Source organism: Puma concolor, chromosome C2 (genome assembly GCF_028749965.1).
Source record: "Puma concolor isolate L17-30 chromosome C2, mPumCon1.1.hap2, whole genome shotgun sequence".
Classification (NCBI taxonomy): Eukaryota; Metazoa; Chordata; class Mammalia; order Carnivora; family Felidae; genus Puma; species Puma concolor.
This window is the reverse complement of record NC_141675.1, coordinates 90,622,351-90,636,993: the sequence shown is the minus strand read 5'-3', so window position 1 is coordinate 90,636,993 and position 14,643 is coordinate 90,622,351. Positions and strand designations below refer to the sequence as shown.

The following is a 14,643-nucleotide window of genomic DNA, read 5'->3' as shown; positions in this document are numbered from 1 at the left end:
AAAAAAAAAAAAAAAAAGAAAGAAAGAAAGAGAAAAAGAGGATCAGATCAGAAACTGTCAGGCCAAAGTCCTTCACACGCATGGTATCTGAAAGCCCACAAATGCACAGGGACACAGCCTGCTACCCACCTGCCCACTCCTTCATCTGCTGTTGCTTCATTGTCCTGAGCACCTGCCATGTCAGGGGTCAAGTTGCTGAGCACAACCCACAATGCAAGACCAGTTAGGAAGGTATTTTGATATTTCAGGAAGAAGTTCACCAGGACATGAAAAACAGTGATTGGGATGGAAAGGAAAAAGTGAACTTGAAAATCAGTCTGGAGACAGACTCACTCCATACTGGGATGCAGAAGGTGAGAAAAATGAGTGGATTTAGGATCGGGAAGTCAGTGACTTCAGAAGGGTGGTCCCAGAAGATTAATGGGGGTGAAGGGAGGCTGTAGGGAGGCGAAGAAGCAGAATCAGAGCAGAGACTGGCCCCTTTCAGAGGGCGAGGCTGTAAAGTGAGCAAGAGAGAGATGGTAGGGCGGCCAGAGCGAGCCAGGATATTGCAGTGTTTGGCTGGGATGAGAGAGCCCTGGCAACATTTACAGAAGTAGAGGAGAAGGTGAAGACAAGAAAGAAGGGGGCACAGATATGGAGACACCCGTAGGCGTGGGGCATGAAGTGATACAAGATCATGCCTGAAGGCTTCTGTTTCTCAGAGCAGCTGGAGGCGGGGCCCCACAGGGTGACAAGCTATCACAGAGAGTGGGGGAGGACACTGAGCCTACTGACGCCTCCACCTGGACCCCAGCCGAGTCCAGCACTGAGTCTGTGGGTTGTTACCTTCCCGAAGTGCCCCCAAATCAGGTGCAGGAGCAGCGCAGTGGAAGGCAACAGTGATTGAGGCTGAGGATCCACAAGGAGACTGAGTAAGCTGGGGAGCATAAAGGCAGTGGACCAGAGGAGAGGGAGCAAGGGTGCTAGAGGTGGGTCTGGAGCAGAGTGGCTCAAGATTTGCAAAGGCTAGAGAGGGAGAAGCCAGGAGGAGATTCGTGGCAACAGGAAAATGCTGCAGCGTGTGTGTGTGGGTCTGGGCTTCCCCAGGAGTATGAAGCACAGCAAGTGTGTGAGAGCAGGAACAGGGAACGTGGGAGCATGGGAAGCTGTGGGCAGGGTGCCGAAGGAGCAGGTCCTGGGGAGGTGAGGCCCTGAGGCCCACCATCCTGCTGGGGGCCTCTGCCTTTCCTGTCCTCTGACCTCCAGGCCACCCTGTCCCCAGACTCACCCACAACAGTGAGGTTGACCTGGGCCTGTCTGCTGCCCAGCTTGTTCTCCACCAGCAGAGTGTAGCAGCCACAGTGTTCCTGGCGTGCGGCCAGGATGGTGAGCCTGCTGCCATTCTCGCTGTTCTCCACCTTGATGTGCTCGCTCTCCTGGATCTGGGGGCAGAGAGTAGGGCAGGTGCTAGAGACTTGGGCCAAGAAAGGAAGAGGGCTCTGACCTCCACTCCCTACCACTAGAGAATGTCACTGGACAAGCAGTATGGGGCTCTGTCTCATCTGAACTCTCGGCTTCCCCTTAAGGCCCCTCCTCTCCTGCATCCAAAGCCAAGTGTCCCTGAGGTGGTTCAGATCTGGGGTGAGCAGGGAGGGTGCCGAGCAGGGTCTGGCAGACCAACCAGGTCTGTGCTTCCTGCTCCAGACCAGAGTTAAGGAGTGTCCTGTATCACCATGGCTTTGGGAGGGATGGCAGGAGAACACATCTGAGCAAAGTTACCTACAAAGACCACCTACAAAGGTGTTCTGACCTCTTCTGTCCTGTCTAATACTGTAGCCACTAGCCACATGTGGATACTTAAATATTAATTAAGTGGAAACAGCCCAAATGTCCATCAAACGATGAACAGATAAACAAAATGTGGCATATCCAGACAATAGAATATTATTCAGCCATAAAAAGAATGAAGTACTGATTTATACTTTAATGTGAATAAGCCCAGAAAACATTATGCTAAGTAAAAAAAAAAAAGCCAGATATAAAATAATATATACTGTATGATCCCACTGATATGAAATGCCCAGAAAAGGCAAATCCATAGAGACAGAAAGTAAGTTAGTGGTTGCCAGGACCTAGGGGAAAGGGAGGAATGACTGCTAATGGGTCCAGGGTTTCTTTTGAGGGTGATGGAAATGTTCCAGAATTAGATTGTTGTTATGGTTGCACAACTTGTGAATATACTGAAAACCACTGAACTGGACACTTCAAAAGGGCGAATTTTATGGTGTATGAATTTTATGGCTATTGTTATAAAGAAAGCTGTTATCATAATTTTTAATTAATTACAATTTAAAATTCATTTCCTCAGTGGCACTAGTCACACTTCAAGTGCTCAACATCCACATATAGTGGTGGCTACCATATTGGACAATGGAAATAGAACATATTCATCACTATAGAAAGTTCTTTTGGACAGAATGGGGACCTGGCCAAATGTCTCTGAAAAGGGAGGGATTCCATCTTACTTCAGATGACGCTAGCCCAGATATAGCATAGAGCCAGCATCCTTTGGGATGATGCTTCATCTTTTCACACCAACCCTCCATTCCTTCCTGGTTAACTAGCCTCCCACCTCTGGGCCTTAGGACAGTCTGAGTGGTTTGGAAATAGAGCACCAGAGAACTCAAAAGAAACCTTCACATCCTCTCCAAATTTCCTGATTCAGTGCCAGCCACGTTTTGGGGCCTCTGCTGATGATATACATGGGCACACACTACCAATACGGGCTCAGTGGAACAGGTGGGTTCCCCATCTCCCTATAAAAGCTGGTTGTTCAGAAATTCAAACATTTCTTTCATAGGACCATTCTTTTAAATGGTATATTTCTGGACCAGTAAGCCAAAGTTCTATTTAATGTACAATTTATCCATCCAAATACTCAGATTCACTTTTATCTATTAAGCACATGGTAAGTTTAAGCTGTTGCCACTGATAGGGTTCAGTGGGCTGGCACAGAATCACAGAAATCTACAGAGTCTGAGAGGTCCTTTTGGTCACTGGTTCAATTTTCCTGACTCTGAGTAGAATTCTGGACTAAAATATCAAAATCAGATGGAGGGCATGGGTGGTTTTTATTTTTTCCTTCATACTTTTCTCTATACACAAACTATCAGTAAAGCAAGTATTAATGGCAGACTCATAAGAAATGATCACTAAGAACTCAGATTTGGTGGGTGGTGACAGGTGGGGGAGGGGACCCTCCCATTTCTAAGGCCCCAACCGATCAAGAGCCATGTGGCCTCTGTGAGACGGCATTTTTCATCCCTTCCCACCCAGGGGTTGGGAGGGCTGTTCCCCTCCATCACTGACCTGCTTTCGGAACTTCATCCAAGTACAGGTGATGGGCTGGGTGCCTGCCACTTTACCAAACAGCTCCACAGACTCTCCCGCGCGCACCTTTTGGTCTTCGGGAAACTGGATGATCTGAGGGGGCATGGCTGGGAGGGGACAAGTGACAAAGTGAGCAATGAAGAGGGAGCTTCAGACAGACTGACCTCACTCAGTGCTGCTGTCCACACTGGTCTGTTCCTCTCATCTTCCAGAGCCTTCAGGGCAACACTGAGGACAGTGGCCGCTGCTCCAGAATGTCTGAGCTGATGGACCCTGCTAGCTCTCTTCATTTCTTCATTTTGATTCTTCAGAAGTGGCCCACACAATTTACATGGCATAATTCTCCATCTGTCAATTGCTCTGGAATTTGCATCTTACCCTAAATGTTTGAATCTACCTCCTAACTCCTTTATTAATTAAGCAGCACCTTGCTTTCTAATCATCAGGTTACCCTGGCTGACAGGTTCAATATGGTTCATGTCCTCAAATATCTTTCACTGGGAAACAGACAAGGGCTCTATGTGACAAGGACATACAGAACAGAGTATTAAGAGAGCGTAAAGTAGATCACCGCCTTAAGGGCAGTGTGGGGGGCAGAGAGCGAGGCAGAATTTCACAGAAGGGATGGGAAAGTCTCTAGTACTGCATGATGCCACATGATGTCCCTACAGCGAGGGACACTATAAGGGGAGTAGGAAAAAAGACAAGTAGTGGAAAAGGGTAGGGGACCAGGCTGTGCAGAGGCTCTTGGGGAAAATTTGGCTTGAATAACACAGAGCTTGAATCAAGGAGGGCGGTGGTCTTTTGGGATCTCATACCAGTGGTCAATCTACCAGGACAAAAGAAAAACCCCTCATGGCAGAGGACTCTTGCCCCCAAATGCTGCTGGTGACCAATTACCTGCCTTTGGAGGTGTCTTGGGGGCAGGTTTCTTTTTCACAGTTGCATCACCTGAAACAAAGAAGTTCACAGGTTATTTTGTTAATCCTGGCTTTTCACAAAGCTCCTAAATCCTAGGAGCCTTGCCCACTGGTCCTCTGCCAGACAGAGCCCTCACCTGAGTGTGGTTCTCAGGATATCTTGCACTCCTACACAGATGACCTTGTGACTGAATGAATATCAGTTCTCAGGGGGCCTCTGGAGGGTCTCTGGAGCCTCCATTGAGATAAAAACTAAAAAACGCTTGATTCTCCATTGTCCATTTCAACAATGATAACCCCACACTCACTAACTATTCTCTTACCCTAATGTCAGGAAACTCAGAAAGGAAATTATGTCAGATAAACCACCTAAAATCAGCCTTTGGTGTGGATCCAAGGGTCTCAGGCTTCCTTTGGATCACAGACTTGGACTAGTGGCTTTCTTTTTTTTTTTTTTTTTTTAACGTTTGTTGAATGGATCCATGAATGAATGAACAAATGAATGAACCAACCAACAGTCTCTTCCATTCCTACCCTATTCCTTCCACTTTCTCCAAATAATTCAAATAAGAAAAATGACCCAAACAGACCAATTTCACAGCAAAAACTTACTCATTTGGCTAAATAACAATATGATGAATATGCAAAAATATCCTCAGCTATCTTCATGGCTTATTTTCATCTTTTTTGAAAGTCTTTAATCAAGACCTATCTATCCAGGTGGAATGAAAATCTATGCACACACAAATATCTGCATGTGAATGTTTACAGTGGCTTTATTTGTAATTGCCAAAAGCTAGAATTTATCCACTTGTTCCTCAACTGTAGAACGGATGAACTTTGGTATATTCATACAATGAAATGCTACTTATCAATAAAAAAGGAACAACTGACACACAGAACAGATGAATCTCAATGATTCGTCTTTCTCTTTCACTAAGAGAAGCCAGACTCAAAAGGCTACGAATATATAATTCTATTTATATGCCTTGTTCTAGACAAGGCAAAACTATAGAGACAGAGAACAGATTAGTAGTGGTGGGTGGGGGCAGGGGTTGACCATTAAGGGGCACAAAGACATGTTATAAGGTGGTGGAACCATATCCTGATTATGGCAATAGTTATATGACTATGTGCGTTTGTTAAGATTCACAGAACTGTGCACTAGAAAGGGTGAATTTTACTGTATAGAAATTGTACCTTAATACAAAAATGGGAGTCACTTAACCAATGAGATCTTCCCTAACCACTCTATACCAAATACCAACCCCCTGTCCTCAGCACTCATCACCATTACCCCACTTTATTATCCCCCCCCCCGACCCATGGCACTGAACAACCATAAAACAAACCATTTACTTGTTTATTTATTGTCTCCCTTCCTCTATCCATTAAGTATAAGGATTGTGAAGGCAGGGATTTTTTCTTTTTTGTTCACTGCTGTATACCCAATGTGCCTGGAACATAGTAGGCACTTGGTAACTATTTACTGAGTGAATGAGTGGGGGTAATGTTAGTAATGTTAGCAATCACTCCTCCACAAAGCTTCACCTTTGCAGGTTGCAGAGAAGAAGCAATATGTCCTGGCTTGGGCACTGCTGTCTGCCCATAGGCAAATTATATAACGGTGTGGATTTTCAGCTGTGCCTCTGTAAAATGGGGAGAGGGCTGCTACCTGAGAAGCTGAGAACTGCACAAGGACTGTGTAAGCAGGTGATCTCAGATCACAGAGCTGATGGCTACTCGTTATGAGGTTAAGCCCAGGGTGAGGCCTGCTTCCACCAAATTCACCCTGGCTTGTCACCATTATTGATTCATCTGTCCATCTCAAGAAACTTATTGAGGGCCTGCTATTTGCCAGGCAAAGGCCAGTCAGTACACACTACTAACGTGTGTACCAAGAAGAAAATCAAACAAATGTAAGAAATCAGAGCTTGTCTTCAAGGGTTTAAATGTCAAGGCATGTGATCCACAGGAAAGCCTTTTTTTTCCCCCCATCATAAAGGGCATTGATGGGACAACTGGCAGAATTTACATAAGGTCATAAATTAGATGATAGTATTATATCAGTGTTAATTTCATGTTTGATCATCAAGCTGTGGTGAGACTGTCCTTGTGGTTTTTTATTAAAATAATGTTTATTTTATTTATTTTTGAGAGAGAAAGAGAGAGAGAGAGGGAGAGACGAGCAGGAGAGGGGTAGAGACAGAGGGAGAGAGAGAATCCCAAGCAGGCTCCATGCTTTCAGTGCAGAGCTTAATGCAGGACTAATCCCACACCATGAGATCATGACCTGAGCTGAAATTAAGAGTTAGACACTCAACTGACAGAGCCACCCACGTACCCTGAGACTGTCCTTGTTTTTAGGAAATATACACTGAAGTATTTAGGTATAGAAGATATCCTATATACAATTTACTTTCAAACTACTCATAAAAATTATATATACACAGGTGTACATATGTGTATATGTGTGTGTGGAGAGATGGGGGGAGAGAGGGAAAAAGCAAGGGAGAGAAAATACAACACAAAACAATCATAGTAAAATGTTAATATTTGAGGAATTAGAGTGAAGGGTTTACAAGAATTATTTGTACTATTTTTGTAACTTTTCTTTAAGTCAGAAATTACTTCAAAATAAAAGTTAAATAGAAAGTTTTTTTAAAAAAGTTTTACCCAGGGGGCACCTAACTGGCTCAGTCCATAGAGCATGCAACTCCTGATCTAGGAGTGGTGAGTTAAGCCCCACATTGGGAGTATAGCCTACTTAAAAAAAAGAAGAAAAGAAGAAAAGTTTTATCCCTCCAACATGATGCAGTTGCTCAAATGAAGGAGTGCACTGTGGGCTGAGGAGATGGTTAGGAAGCACTCAGTGGTGGGACACGGAACGGATCTGAGGGCCTGAGAACATCTGAACTGGAGAAAGAAGGGCCCCATGGCTCAGGAACAGAGAGGGGTTCAGAGTTGAGGGTCAGGGTGTTTGGTGGAGGTTGTCCAGAGTGTAAGACTAGGATTAGAGAACAGTGGTGTGAAGGTAGTGTGACAATTTAAAGAAAATAAAAAAATTCAGTCACAGCAGTCACATTTCAAGTGCTCGACAGCCACACATAGTTCGTGGCTACCATATTGCGCAGACACGGAATATCACTGTCATCACGGTGCTGGTCTAGAATCCCAAGTTTGAGAGTTAGGTCTTTGTCCTGACTGAACAGGGAGTCCTCACACAAACGGCAGTTGGGTTGGGCTCAGGGACCCCTGGAGGTCTCTCCACCTCCTGGGGGACAAGGCTATCCAATTAGAAAGCTACTGCCATCCTTTGGGAAGGAAATGATCAAGGTCCAGCCTTGGTAAAGGCAGTTGCAAAGTAAATACAAGTAGGAGACAGAAGAAAGTTAAAACAATTTAGGGGCTGAAAAAGAGGGAGGTACAAAGATTCCTTAGAGATTTCTGGCTTGGATAAACGGGGAAAATTAAAGTTACAGAATACGAAATTTGGAAGGGAAAGATGAGGCATTTGGTTTGGTCCAAGTGAATATGGCAGACGAAAGAATTTAACCCGCTTGTAGGCTAGATGCCCAGGATCAGAATTCTAGAGAGACGTTGGTGGAGATTGGAAGTGCAAGACTCCAGAATCAAACATGCAATCATAATGGAAACTGTGAGGATGGTTCAGTTCCTTGGGGGCAAGAATGCAGTGAAAGATGAGAAGGGGCCAGGGTCTGATCCCAGGTGATGCCCATGGTAAGGAGCTGGGAATTAGGAGAGGGCTATGGACCCCGAGAGATGGAAGGACTGTCACTGCAAGCAAGGGTAGAGAAGAATAGGCACTGGGAACTAGACTTCAGGTATGATCAGCACTGAGTGATGGGTAAGGTTTGAGAGGACAGGTGCCATGAGACAGTGGGGTCAGAAGTCACTCCAGAGGAAATTCTCAAGGAAACAGGTAGGGAGTCAGCTAATCTGATAAGAATTCTGGAGTTGAAGGGACAAGGACAAACAGGGTGATGGAAGAGGGAATGTCAATCAAGCAAGGTTTCTTCCCAGGTGAGAGAAGAGTACAGGTTTGAAAGCAGAAGGCTAGGAGTCAGTGGAGAGGGGGAGCCCCAAGATGGAACAGCATGGGAAAGACAAACCCCTTGGAAGTGAGTACCAGATGGGCTATGGAACAGCCATGACAGGTCAAGCCACGAAGCCCCTGCCCCTCTTCATCTAGGGCTGCTGGGAAGGGAGAGGCACAACTGGGAGAGGCCCGCACGGGAAGATAAGGGCTTCTACAAGAGCCAGCGTCTGACCTCCCACGGAGAACAAAAGCCACCTGTTCACGGTTGCTTTGTGGAGCTGCTGTTATCCCCCCAAATTTATATGTTGAAACTCGACCTTCCCAGCACCTCATAATATGACCATATTTGGAGATAGGGCCTTTAAAGAGGTAATTAAATTACGGTGAAGCCATGGGGCGGGGGTCCTAATTCAAACCGCCTGGTGTCCTTATAAGAAGAGAAAATGTGGACACACAGAAACACCAGGGATACATGCACAGAGACGAGACCACGTGAGGACAGTGAGAAAGTGCCCATCTGCAAACCAAGGAGAGAGGCCTCAGAAGAAACCAACCTGCCAACATGCTGAACTTGGACTTCCAGCCTCCAGAACTGTGAGACAACATACTTCTCTTGTTTAAGCCACCAAGTCTATGATACTTTGTTGTGCAGCCACAGCGGACTGGAGCAGCTGTGGATGGTGGGCTCTGGAGGCCAGTAAGGAGCTTGATAGCCCCAGGAATGGCTGGCCAAGAGCTAGTAAGGAGGATGGCAGTTAGCATACCATGAAATCTGATGACTCCGAAGTCCCACTCTTTACTAACCTTGGCAGCCCTAGTAAACCTACGTGGCCCTAGTAAACCTAGAAGTAGGGTCCCAACCAGTACCTGTCTTCCTCTGTCACGGTTAAATGGACTGAGGGCCAAAGTTTCATGTTTGTTCTATAAATCTGCATCTTCTGCTGTTTGAATTGGTTAGCGTTTAAAGCTGGTTTAGTTCCTGTTAGTAAAGACAATTTTAAATGTTAATGATGTTCTATATCCTATTCTATACATATTTTATACGAGCATCTGCTGAAATCCATTAACTGTGTTCGGGGCTTAGAAGAATATATTTAATAGGTTGGAAAGCAGAATCCCCTGATCCTAAAACCTGGTTTCTCACAGTGAGCTGGGCTCAGTGCATACAGTGTCTAACCCACGATCTCATTGTCCTTTTTCCCCCTGAGTTCCTTCCCCAACCACATACAAGCAGGGCACCTCACATTGTTTCCACGTCATGAAAAAGGAGATAGATTCCCATAAAAGCCAGGTGATTTGTGAGGCTCATAACACCAGATGGGGCCAAGTTAGACACAGGAACCACGCCTCCTGATGCCCCGTGTGGCTGCCTCTGTAGCAGCTCACTCTCTGTTCCATCCTCATATCCAAGCCCTCAACGCCCTTCTCTGTCCCCCTGCAGGAATGCAGTGGGCACAGGCTCTGGAGCTGGGCTTGGGTTTAAATACTGCCCTGTCGCTCCCTAGGCTGTTGATTTAAAGCATGTTACTTGGGGCGCCTGGGTGGCACAGTCGGTTAAGCGTCCGACTTCAGCCAGGTCACGATCTCGCGGTCCGTGAGTTCGAGCCCCGCGTTGGGCTCTGGGCTGATGGCTCAGAGCCTGGAGCCTGTTTCCGATTCTGTGTCTCCCTCTCTCTCTGCCCCTCCCCCGTTCATGCTCTGTCTCTCTCTGTCCCAAAAATAAATAAACGTTGAAAAAAAAAAAATTTAAAGCATGTTACTTAATGGGGTGCCTGGGTGGCTCAGTGGGTTAGTCGTCTGACTTCAGCTCGGGTCATGATCTCGCAGTTCATGAGTTTGAGCCCCGTGTTGGGCTATGTGCTGACAGCTCAGAGCCTGGAGCCTGCTTCCGATTCTGTCTCTCTCTCTCTCTCTCTGCCCCTCTCCCACTTGCACTCTGTCTCTCTCATAAATAAACATTAAAAGAAAAGTAGGTTACTTAGCCTTTTGGAGCTTTCGTTTCCTCATTCAAAACAGGTGAAGGGGATAAGTAAAATTTGTTGTAAAGCATTAAGCTACGTTGTAAAGAAGGTAGAGCACAGGGTGCATGCTCTACTACCAGGCCCTCACCCCAGTCGCCCCTCTTCCCCAGATGGATCCCCAGAGGACTTCTCTGTCCACTCTGTCACCTATTTAGTATGCCACCCTGTATCAACTGGGCTCTGTACCTACATGATATCTCTCATGCTGCTCCTGGAGTTCCTTCTCCCAGTTCAAGTCCTCAGGTAACCCTCTTGCTGATCCAGATGCTCAAACTCTCAGCTCTCCCTGGGTTACTAACTAGTTTCCTCTTCTCTGGATTCATCCATCTTACCACCTTGTTGTCTTATACTAATGTCAGCCCTTTGTCTCTCATTCCCTTTCCAACACCTTAAACTTTTGCACCACCCATTGTCAAAGAGGAATATTCTAGAAGGAAAATAAAACCCAACTATATTTGCAAATCCCATGGCAGCTACCAACCACACTGTCAGGCTAGGAGGGCAAAACATCCTCCTGTGGCCTGCCACTTGGTCTGTCCCTCAGGGGAGGAGCTCAGTCCCCTCCCCCAGACAGTCAGCCCCAGGATGCACCCCCTTCCTGGCATAGCACTGCTGTCAGGGTACTTTGTTCACTGCTTAGAGTTGTTGTTGTTGTTGTTGTTGTTGTTGTTCTTCTTCTTCTTCTTCTTCTTCTTTTTTAAAGTTTATTTATTTATTTTGAGAGAGACACAGAGAGACAGAGCAAGCAGGGGAGAAGCAGAGACAGTAAGGGACAGAGGATCCCAAGCAGGCTCCCCGTTGGCAGCAGAGACAGCAGAGAGCTCGATGTCGGGCTCGAAACCATGAACTGTGAAATTATGACCTGAGATGAAGTCAGATGCTTAACTGACTGAGCCACCCAGGAGTCTCTACAGTTTCTTTTCTTATCCCTCTCTCTGCCAGCTTTGTTCTACCTGGGGCCCAGACCTCTTTCTCAGCCCATCTATACATCCCACTACCTGACCGTCCCTTCTCCTGGCACATACTGCAAGCCCAGCATGTCCAAAAGTAAATCCAGGATCTTTTCCTCAAACCTGCCGCTTGCCCCTGTTTCTCCCAAGGCCCCCTCCCTACCATCCCCAGTCACTAGCATCGGTCAATTCCATTCACTCCATACCTCCTCGGTCTGCCACCTTCCACATCCCCACTGTCACCATTCTAGTCCAAACTACTACCGCTTCAGCCTCTGGTCCCCCGTCCCTGTCCTAATACGGCCGTCATTCCAAGGCAATCACTCCACTGTTTAAATGTCTCCAATGGCCACCCACTGCCACTTAACATAAAGTCCAACTCATCTTACAAGGGCCTCTGAGATGTGTCCCCAGCTTTTGTCCCATCTTCTTTCTTACTCTTCCCTCTTAGGGAATACCGTCACCCAGGCCCTTGGCGCTCAATGTCAGCGGCTTGCAGAATGGAGTGTGCATTATAAACACCTGGGAAATTTGCTAGAAACACAGTTCCTGGCTGTCCAGGGCATGCTGATGCTGTTGGGCCCTGCGTCACCCTCCAGGAGGGCTGCTCTATCCCCCACACTGAATGCCTTTCCATTTCTGCAGTATTGGCCACTGCCGCCAGCTCTTTGCCGATTCTGGTACCTTCTTCCAGTTGGCCTCACCTCATCCATCACTACTGTCAGGCTGGGTTCCATGCTGCTTGGAGGTGGTTCTTTCTTAGCACTCCTCACAATGTATTACAATGCAGAAACACCTGTCCAACATGCATACCTCACAGCACACTCCCTGGAGACAGGAACAGGGGCCCATTTTGTTCACCTGTTGTACTGCCAGTGCCTAGTGTGGTACTTGGCATATGCTTGAAAAGCTATTAAAGGAACAAGTGGAGCCCCTGAGGATCTCTGTTAACCTGGGAGTTTCTAAGAACAGTCCACCCCCCCACCCCTGGGGCTCTGATGCTGAGAGATAAAGCCCTGGGGCTTGAATCCCTCTGCAACTTCCCATTAAAAGCAGATCCTCTTTGCTCTGTCACCAACTAGATCAAAGCCGTTGGGCGCGGCGTCTTCCACTCTAAAGAGGAGACAGGCTGGAAGAGGTGCAGCAGCCCAGTGAAAACATCATGAACAAAGCACTGAACTTGGATGCCTGCTGGGGAAACCTGGGGCAGCGATGGGGAGGCCAGCCTCCCGGCTGTCTGGGCAACCCAGCATTTTGCTTCTGCACCAGGCCTGCCCAAGTCCTGACCTACTCCTGCTGAACCTTCCTGCTGCCCTGAGTGGTGGTGGGGGGAGGGAGCTAGAGGGGAGGAGGTCAGTACGCACAGGAGTTTCCAGACTGCTCAGTCTGAAAGCACAGGAGTGCCTCTCCCATGAATCAGCAGGGCAGAAGACCTGAGCAAGCTTTTGGGAGATATTTGACGAGACTAAAGGTAGGCCTCTTAGCGTCAAAAGGGTCTGAGATAATGGAAAGCAAAGGAGAATTTGGGAGGTAGCACAAACAGCCTCGGGTACAGGGAGGTCCCTGGATGTCTGCTTCTCTGGGGACATTTCCCTTTTTAGGTAGTTAACTAAAAATAGACATCAAACCCTTCACAATTCCCAAAATCAGCATCAACTTTCTACCAAAGGCTCCTGAAGGTGACTCAGGCTGGGTGAAGTGTGGAGGAAGCATTCACGCACAGGGCTGTGTCAGAGAAGGGAGGGCGGCTGTGTGGACTTGAGGATGAAAGGTCGAATCCCACCGCCCTGCACTCAGGTAGACTCAGGGCTCTGGGTGACTTGACAAGCCCCCAACACTTCCCTGCCCCTTGCACACACCAGGCCCTTCCAGTATGTCTAATAGACAGACCTATGGAGAAATATTGGTCATATTCCCAGAATTAACATCTCTGGGCAAATTTCGTGAACTCATCTCCTATCAAAGGCTGTCACACAAGAAGATTCCAGAGGAACACTGCTCTTCTTGTTACTGCGAATGCTTATCCCCAAGCCCCTAGGATACAGAATGTGGGGATGGTTGTGAAAGAGGCAAAAGAGGCAGCCCGGCATGGCCAGGATGGCAGTGCCAATGTCCTCTCTGGGGAGGACCCGTCCTCCCACTTAACAGGATCATGGGAGACAACGGAAGAGCTGGGGAAGGAGCTGGAAGCAGCAGCTCAGAGATGGAGGTCACAGGGTCACATGCACGGCAGGGTGGGGGGTGATAATGGGTACTATCACTCCTCATGGACAATATTTTGGTTGAGAGTAACTAGTAGTTGGCACCAGCTTTCAAATTCGTGGAATTCATGGAAGTACCCCAGCTTCTCTTTCAGGGTCCCACATCTTCCAGTGTCAAGCAAGTATTGATACCAAACCTCCACCTGTCCAGCAATTCCTTCCAGCTCTTTGAATACTACGGTGACTTAACATCCCCCATGACTCCAAGAGAATATTTAAAAGAAAGATATGATCCTGAGGGAATCTTCCAGGAAAACTGGATGCTACTTTTGACATCCAAAGATGCTTTCAAGATGATATGACTTTTGGTTTCAGAGAGACACCCATATGGAGGGCCAAGGCAAAGACATCTAAAAGCAAAATCTGGAATGGTCTATCGTGGTGACTGAAGCCAAAGTGACCAATGTCAGGCCAACGCCAGGCAAGGAATACACAGGGGTGTTCTGTCTGCATCGTCCCCAAATCCCACAAGTGCAGTAGAGGCAGGGACCCTTAAAGCATGGGAACTCATGAATCAATGTGAAAAATCACATGCTTATTATGGGCTGGACACTGACATTTCTCAGACAAACAGGCCCTGGTTCCTGTCCTCAAGTTATAAAAGTGACTTCTGCTCATTTACCTGTTTTCAAAACAACATCAGCTCTACAGACTGACAAGGAGGAATCCCTTAGTCTGTTATCACCCTGGCATCGCCTCATCTGTATTTTGTTTTAAGTTTATTTATTTATTTTTTAAAAAGAGACAGAGAGACAGAGAGACAGTGGGAAATAGAAAATCTCAAGCAGGCTCCGCATTGTCAGCACAGAGCCCGATGTGGGGCTCCAACTCACGAACTAGGAGATCATGACCTAAGCCAAAATTAAGAGTCAGATGCTTAACAGACAGAGCCACCCAGGTGCCCCTTCATCTGTATTTTCTAAAACCATTTCTTAAGCCCCATCAATGCCTCCCTCACAAAAAATTCCATTCAGATCCCCTCCAGCTGGAATCCCCTAGAACTGGACCTTCTGCTTAAAGCCTCCTTCTCATAAGGATGTTTCTGCTGCTGTGCAACCC

General features: G+C 47.0%; 1 protein-coding gene across 7 annotated transcripts in view; it reads right to left on the bottom strand.

Annotated features, from left to right (window-relative positions):
* Nucleotides 1–14,643, bottom strand: part of MYLK (myosin light chain kinase) — a 281,125-nt gene that overhangs the window by 47,326 nt on the left and 219,156 nt on the right. For all 7 annotated transcript variants that reach the window (XM_086675230.1, XM_086675227.1, XM_086675228.1 and 4 more), the window contains 3 exons: nucleotides 4,273–4,323; nucleotides 3,352–3,479; nucleotides 1,271–1,424 (listed from right to left, as the gene is read on the bottom strand). In XM_086675230.1, coding sequence (XP_086531356.1) covers nucleotides 1,271–1,424; nucleotides 3,352–3,479; nucleotides 4,273–4,323 — 333 coding nt within the window. The remainder of the gene's footprint in view (nucleotides 1–1,270; nucleotides 1,425–3,351; nucleotides 3,480–4,272; nucleotides 4,324–14,643) is intronic.